Below are 8,236 nucleotides of genomic sequence, written 5' to 3'. Positions count from 1 at the left end.
AATGTATAAGTAGTTGTGTATATTTGCATGTATATAATTATGTATGTATGTAATGGATATGCTACTACATACATACATAGAAGCAGACAGTTTTTACATTACATAATAGAGTACAATAACTAAATAACACGTTTATTAAAATCAGGCATACTCATTAATAGCTGCATTTTACTTGAAATTTTCATCTTCATCTGAATTGATGCATTTTTGAATCATTATTAAGATATTATTATATATATATTTTTTTTAATATTACACAATTGAGAACCACAAATACTGTTCAAGTGAAATGAAGCCAACAATTGTTAGTTGATTAGTACCCAATTTATAGTCTCATAATCATAATCATAATATAGTACAATACATTTGTTGTAAGTTATATGTTAAATAGGTAGCACAAGTACTTTGGGTAAGTTCGATATGTTAAATTGACATTTATTTCATATGTACGTGTATGAATAATAAATCAAATTTATTCACTCAAATTCATAAATATTGATTAATTACATGAAACGTACATAGGAAACATGGATATGGCATAGTAAAGTTCAAGTTCAAGTTAAATTAAATATAAAATTAATATTAATATTAATATTAATATTGAAAAACACTTCAAGCTTTAAATAATAGAGTTACAAAATTGTAATAATTATAATTTTAAATAGTTTGTATTGTTATTTGTTTGCATGGTTGTTTTCTTTATCGTATTATCTTTATTTATATTGTTCATTCTGATTGTTTTTTGTTATTTCGTTAACATGTTTAAGTTCAGGCACAGTTAGATCATACACACATACTCAATCGAAAGTATGTACTCAGTGTCTGTATAAGAAAAGACTAATTTAATTTCAATTTAATTTATGTACACGTAATACACTCATCTAGGTACTTCATCAATGAGATTTACGTCTTAGTTGTAGCCAATCAATTTTACGATTAATCGTTATCGCGTATCGTTATTGTAATGGTAACATGTTTTAATTCTATCCATGGATAACACAAATCCATTTCTCTCTCTCGGATGTTGATGATTGTTTTATATTGGAAGCCTTTGATTACTTCTATACCAATAAACAATAAGCAATAAAATAAAAATAATTCAATATATGAATATAAAAATGGTTTTCAATGTTGAAATAATAATTGAATAATTTTCGAAATTTGGTATATTTGTGTTAATTCAAAAATGATTCAATAGTACTAGCTGTACCAAATTCTTCTTAAATTTTAGTTAAATTGACAACCGTTTCTCCTGTTATAAGTATGTTCATGATAATAAACTCATATCATATATTTACATAAACTCGTCCGTATAGCCTATTTGCATTAATTCATAAAATGAACTAACTAAAATAATTGAATATTATAAAAATATTAACATAACAAAAGATATCCAACACCATAATTGGTGTTTTTTTTAAGTGTTGTGAGCAATATTTGTTTATTTGTAGTCGTAGAAGTCTAACTCATCCTGTTCAATTATCGGGAGATATTGTTCAGGCATTAATGATGATTCTTCACCTCCATTTGCGAGCTCTTTAGTTAAATATATAAGTCCAGAGACATCGGGTTTCATGTCATTTTCGAATGATGTCGATGGACTTAAGTAGTTCACATTTAAATATGATCTAAGGCTTGGCAGCTCCGATTGCGTGGCCATCTGAAGTCTATTCAATTTTCTAGTGTCCCGATGAAAATAGTCACTTGGAGAATTCTGAAAAAAATTATACATCATTTAAATAAATTTTTAATAATTTTCAAAATTAGTAATAAGTAGTAAATGTACCTGTTTAAAAAGTGAGCGATTCCTTTCCCTGAAATGAGATTGTCGAACGGGATATGTTCTGGGTATGCCCACAACGGTCTGATCCCTATCGGATAAATCCCCACCGAAATTTGATTCACTTTCTGCACTGCCTTGACCTTGGGCTGATTTTCTTGAAAAGAAGGTCTCCTTTCGCCGTGATCCAGTAGAATGAGCATGAGCATGAGATCCTCCATAAGCGCTTCCAATGCGACGGGTCGATGCTCTACCACCGTTATTTCTCTGTCCAGCATTTTTATTATTTTTGTTGTTATTATTTTTGCTATCGAAGGTCTGTCCATTGGCAATCGACAATCGATCAACATTTAAATACTGATTATCATTTCTATCCGGACTGCGATTCTCGTCCATTAGAAACGAATCCGCTGGGTTACTGAAAGGTGTCTTATATGATCCTTGTATACTGAAATTACAAATAATTACGTTACAAATAATTAATGATCTAATGATCTCAGCAAACATCCCAACACTAATTATTCAACAATAATAAATTGTATACTGAGACCAAACCGATAGACGTAGAAAGCTGACATTTTCACAAAACATAGCTTCGACAGAACGTGTATATATAAAATTATTGAAATTCTTGCAACTTTCGCAGATTTGATTTGGTATAATTGTAGACTTACTTTTGACCATTTGCAATTTCCTTGAGCACAGCTGCTCGTGCTGCCAATTCCTCGGATCGACGTTGTTGGGTTAATTCCTTGGCTCGCTCCGTCCAGATGAGTTCCTTAAGTTTTTGAAAACTACCCTGTACGGCAACCGAATTTTGACCTCCAACTCCGCTTAAATTATCGCCTGAGCTATTCGGCACGCCCATATATCTATTTTTACTGGTTCGACGTGGTGACGAGGACGAGGACGAGGACGACGGCGACAAGGAGGAGGAGGAGGAGGGAGGAGAGGAGGAGGATAAGGATAAGGATGAGCCAGCATTTGTTGGCCGCGTTTCAGAGCCATAGAATCGAGTCTGGCCAGGATTAATCAGGCCACCATCGGAATGACGCTGACGTTGTTCAAATGCAACACGCTGAGGAACTATCGGCTCTCGGCTTACGACTCGACCAAATACAGGTGAGCGGGCTCGTTCTCTTGTGCCCATTCGCATTCTAAATTTGTAATTCAATAATTACGTGTAGAAACAAATATAAATAATTATGTATTTACAATAGAGTTGGTCAATTTATTTTCGCAAGAAAGCGGTTATCAATATCGTAATCTACGATGACTTCTCAGAAGAATTGCCCAAGAAACCATGAGTCTAAAATCAATATCAAGCTTCCACTTTTTATGGAGAAGTTAACGTGTTAACGTTATATGAGTAACTGTCTGTTTGTTCCATAGTCATTTAAAAGCTACTGCGTGCTTTTAGGCGCTTGTATTTCTTTAGTTATATTAAAAATAAGCTATAACTGCCGATCTACTTGTCCGAACAACTTATTCTTATCTCTAAATTCACCATAAATCGGCCTCAATCTGGGGGTGTTTTTTTTACCCATAAAAATAACACGTATGTAAAACTTCTCCTTAAAAAGTGGAAGATCGACATTGATTTTCGACGTATGATTTTGATAACCGCTTGGTACATTTTTTTTACTCCATACAAATTGACCCACTCTAGTGGACAAATGGTAAGGAACTTACGATCCGAGCATTCTAGAGTTGGGATAAAGCGGCTCCCAAATATTATATGTGAAGGGATCACGATATGTTGGTATTTCATTTGTTATTTCAGCTGCTCGAGATTGTCTCTTTGAAAATCTATAGATGTAGAAAATATTTATTATTTTATATTAATTTCTACATTTTAACTGCTCTCATTCAATTCGTTTTTGTCCTACGCTTTCATCTTAACTTATGTGATTCATACGAAATTTTTTGTTAAAGTTCAATTGAGTTTAAAAAAAAAGGTTTCAAGCTAGATTCTAGGAATTAAACTTACGGAATCCCATATTACCATTAACGTAACGATTATAGTTTTGTAAAATATAAATTATAAAATTCAATTTACTTATTACTCATATTTTTTTAATTGAGATACAAAATATAAAATATGTATTTAATTGTATAAAAAAAGGTTTTGGACCGTGTTGTAGTATTTTTCGAATGCTTTTCATAATAATCAATTGATATAATTGATCAAAGCTCGAATCGTTTGAGAGCAGTGTGTAATATTGATATGGATATTGTGAATAACTCACATCCACATGGCTCGAAGTTCCTCACAAGATGGTTCCTGCGAACTCAGCGGAAATGTTTTCGGTACAAACACTTCTCCAACGGTTCTCACGGCGCCGCCTTCAACCAAACCGTTATTAACGTTAACGGTTCCTCCATCTTCACTCTTCACTAATTTACTGCTATCCGTGTTTCTTTGAACTCCATAATCTCGGTTGCGAGCATTTAAATAGCTACCATTTCCATGTGCTTGACATATTAAGATGACTAGTGTATAAATGTGTATATTTTTTATCTTTAAAGATAAGATATGTATATAGAAATAGGTTGATATTTAAGAAATTGATTTATTTATTAAAATGTCAAAGTATAAAAAAAATACATTTCTGGGGAAATTACAAAAATTATTAAATAATCCAACTTTAATTAACATCCAAAGATAGTGATAAAAGTGTACAAAGTAAGTAGTATTTGTAAGGTCAGGGATTTCTCGAAAGTTATCGGAAAAGTAACGATTTCAGTGTGTAAAGTAATAAATATTGTAATATTTGGGAAAAAGGATCTTCCTGTTTTTGACAAATACTCACCGAACTGTGATTAAAAAACATCTTCATTAGTTATCTAATAAAAATCCAGTAATGCTTGTAATGCATAAAATGATATAATCAATTGAGGTTGGTTCGTCACAACTAGATATGTATGTATTCAAGTATGTAGACTTTGTCTGCAGAAAATTGAAATGGATAATTTAATTAATGCATTTATATATGCATATCAAACACTGTACAAAAGCATGCCAATACATATTATACAATATAATCATAAAACAATATAATCAATATAGAAGATAATACTCAAAACTTGTCAAGTTGAACTTCGAAAATCATTATTCATCCGGTGCTCTTAACATTAATGACTAAATATTTGTACTATACAGAGTCCCGAATTCATATACCTTGTCATTCATAAATATGTATAGAAATACGTGTATGTAAAAGGGAGAGAAATTAAATATAATTCACAAATTTGTTCTTTGTTGCTTACTATTACCGTTACTTAAGAAATAAGTAGAAGGGTATATTTATTGTGTTCGTTCGAAATGTATCTAACAAAGAGAAGGAAGCATCTCCGACTCTACAAAGTATTTATATTCTTGATCAGATGGCGTTGGAGTAGGTCAAGTTTGTTCCAAATTTCGGACACGCCCTTTTTCACCCCCGCAAATCGCAAAAAACCACCACATTCACAATTTTTCAGATAATATGTGTTTTATGGAAATTAATGGTCAAGGCTGCAAACCACCAACATTTTTGTAAAGGTTCGGCTCGATGGTTCGAACCATAGAGCAAGATTTAGGTTCGGTTCACAAACCGGTTTATAATCCTCCTAACATAAACCCAAGTTTGAGCTCGAGCCTTGATTTAATGTTATGCAAAAAAAAAATTTGTGTTGGATATATTTTTTCTTGATTTTAATAACGGAGTAAATTTAAATAAAAATAATTTAGACTTAATTAATAAGTCGATTTTAGATAATTTAGTTCTGCAAATGAACTACGATGAACACAAACTCCAGTGTGTTTTAGAGATGTTTTCATGGAAATCGATATAACCAACTCGATAGATTACGAGTTGAAGCACTCGATAATCGATTCAGCAAAAATAAAGTTTTCGATATTACGATGTATTTTTAACTTGACTAACAAAAAGTATGTAACTATTTTTATTTCGAACCAAACCATTTATTTAAGAAATTGGCTCGGTTCAGGTGCGGGTTCACGGAGTATATAATATCAAAGTTTCGATTCGGATTCCGGTTCGGATTGCTCAAAAGCCCGAACCGAACCGGTTCTGCGAGGTTCGGTTCAGAACCGGTTTGCAGCCTTGAAATTAATATTATCTATTGTCCCACTTAATCGCAACAAGATCAGACAAGTAAAACGGCAGTAATAGCTAACCAAAGTTAATTATAATTCAGGTAATACAAACACCCAAAAGTATGCAGGAGTTTTTATAAGTTAGTAATTTTTAGACAGTACTTTTATATGTGGTCGGGGTTTTGGCTATAGCCTTTCCGACTCTTGTCTATTTGTAGATGCTGAGGAAATCTTAGATCTGAGGACAGGAAAACTCGTTGAGTCGAGTTTGTTTCGACTTGTTTTCTCATTTGCTAAATGTTTTGAGTTAAATTGAAGTGTAAGTTCAGAAGGTGTGTTACCTTGATTTATGAACATAAAAATAAGAATATTTGCAAGTACTTATGTACATAAGAAATATATACGTATTTTTAAGAATATTTGCAAGTACTTATGTACATAAGAAATATATACGTATTTTTATGTATATACATGTAAATATATTTATAAGTAAGTAGAACTCGTATAACAGATAATACGAGAATGCATAGTGATTAAAGATAGGTTTGTAATTAGACTAGTTAATTGGTGCAGGTGCTGGACAAACAATAAACAAGGTTTACATAATTTGTGCATTTATTTGTAAAGGTGAATTAAATCGTGATTTTTGTTGTTGACTGTTTATAAATTTGATTTACGTTTTCTGCGGTATTTAATGACTTTTCCGATTAATAAGTATTTAAGGAGTTTGTTGCTCTTCGTCGTTAGCCCCATTGTTGTTATTGTTGTTTTTGTTGTTGTTTTACGAGTATTCTCGTTTCTGGGATGCGATGAATTACCACAAGTCTCAGCCATAATTATACTGTAGGGGAAACGTAATTTGGCATTTACATATTCTTATTTTTGTCTTAAGTCCCTGCAAATGACTTAATACCAAATGAAACTTAAAATAGTATAAGCTATAGTCACTTTGAAATATGAATATTAGTCTCAAAATTAGTGTATATAAGTGTCAATTCTTATAAAATTGATTATAATAATACAGAGGTCGCAAATGTTGATACTCATATTAACAAAATTTAATTGCTTCTGTGCTCTGTTAAGTCCTTTCGTTGCCGAAGCAAAGACAATTTTGTTAAAAATTATTCCGTTACTTCTTTATTCTAAAAATTGCAAATTGTGTTTTTCGGGGACCCTAACTCTTACAAGTTTTAAAATTAAAATGTAATGTATTTTACTGCTGAAAAAAATTATATCATTTAAAAATTGTAAAAAGTAAAAAGCTTTTGTTTTCTACAATATTAAGTTATATGTAAGATAATTTCTTTAAAAATATATGTCTTTTATTTGCGACCTCTGATATAATATTGTATTGTTAATTAAAACTTAATATATTTTATATTATTAAACAATTTGTTGTTATATAACTCATCACATATTTTTTAAAGTGTACACATGTAAAAATGCACTCACATTGAAGAATACATACAAATATTTATTTGAAAATGTCAGACTAGTCGTATTTGTATCTGGCGTATTGGCTTACTGCTCGAACCATTCAGAAAATATCCATTCAGTTATCAAAAGCTTCATTTTAAGCTCAAACCCATACACACAAACATATACGAGTACACGATTCGTATTCGTATTTACACTTATAAGCTTACACATACATACGTATGTATCTGTATATACACTACGTTCCACTCCCAAAAGGTGTGTGGGAGGAATTTATTACTTGGTGTACTGAATTAATGTTGAGTTCAATTGGGATACAAATTGTATCTCTGTATCTGTATTGTCTTAAAATCAAATAATAATGTGTGCGTGTGTGGTATATGTGTGTATTTTATCCTTATATTTAATTTCAAATTCGTCTACCTACTTACATTTATTATCGCACTATAGTTATGTTTAAGAGAATTTAGTTTTGATTTATTACACATTCATTCATTTGCAGCTAAATACTTTTTCAGTGCTGTTTGGTTTTTTATTTTTTGTTTTTTTTTTTGTATTTTTCCTTCTTATTTATGCTGCTTATAAATGAGTGAACCGTTTCGACACGCCACATAAACTCAACTAAACATCGAACACACAACACAGCATCCACAGTCCCTGGCAAAAACCTGGCTGCCATTAAGCTGCCTCTCCCTCTCACTCTCCCTCACTCTCCCCCTCCCGTATACGCATACTACCTTATCTTCCTTCCTTCCTTCCGTTTGACGTGTGTGTTGGTATTCCATGCACGCTTCGGCTTATGTCTCGGTTTTGGTTTCAACTTCGGCTTCGAATTCGACGCGCATTTGAATGGCGTTCTGCATACACAAATTTATGCTTACACACTTTCAATATGTCAAGTAATTGTTTTGACAAAG

The 8,236-nt window shown here is 31.8% G+C and overlaps 1 protein-coding gene across 1 annotated transcript; it reads right to left on the bottom strand.

Moving 5' to 3' along the window:
- Positions 1-1,411: 1,411 nt before the first annotated feature.
- LOC117783009 lies at positions 1,412-7,764 on the bottom strand. Its single transcript, XM_034620180.1, has 7 exons — positions 7,751-7,764; positions 4,594-4,730; positions 4,030-4,301; positions 3,473-3,589; positions 2,455-2,937; positions 1,787-2,228; positions 1,412-1,714 (listed from the first exon to the last, which is right to left on the bottom strand). Exons 2-7 carry the CDS (start codon positions 4,618-4,620, stop codon positions 1,442-1,444), a joined length of 1,614 nt encoding a protein of 537 aa, XP_034476071.1. The 5' UTR covers positions 4,621-4,730; positions 7,751-7,764; the 3' UTR covers positions 1,412-1,441.
- Positions 7,765-8,236: the final 472 nt, after the last annotated feature.

This window comes from Drosophila innubila, chromosome 4 (genome assembly GCF_004354385.1).
Source record: "Drosophila innubila isolate TH190305 chromosome 4, UK_Dinn_1.0, whole genome shotgun sequence".
In the NCBI taxonomy this organism is placed as follows: Eukaryota; Metazoa; Arthropoda; class Insecta; order Diptera; family Drosophilidae; genus Drosophila; species Drosophila innubila.
The sequence above is the reverse complement of the archived record's forward strand: the minus strand, read 5'-3'. Positions and strand labels throughout refer to the sequence as shown.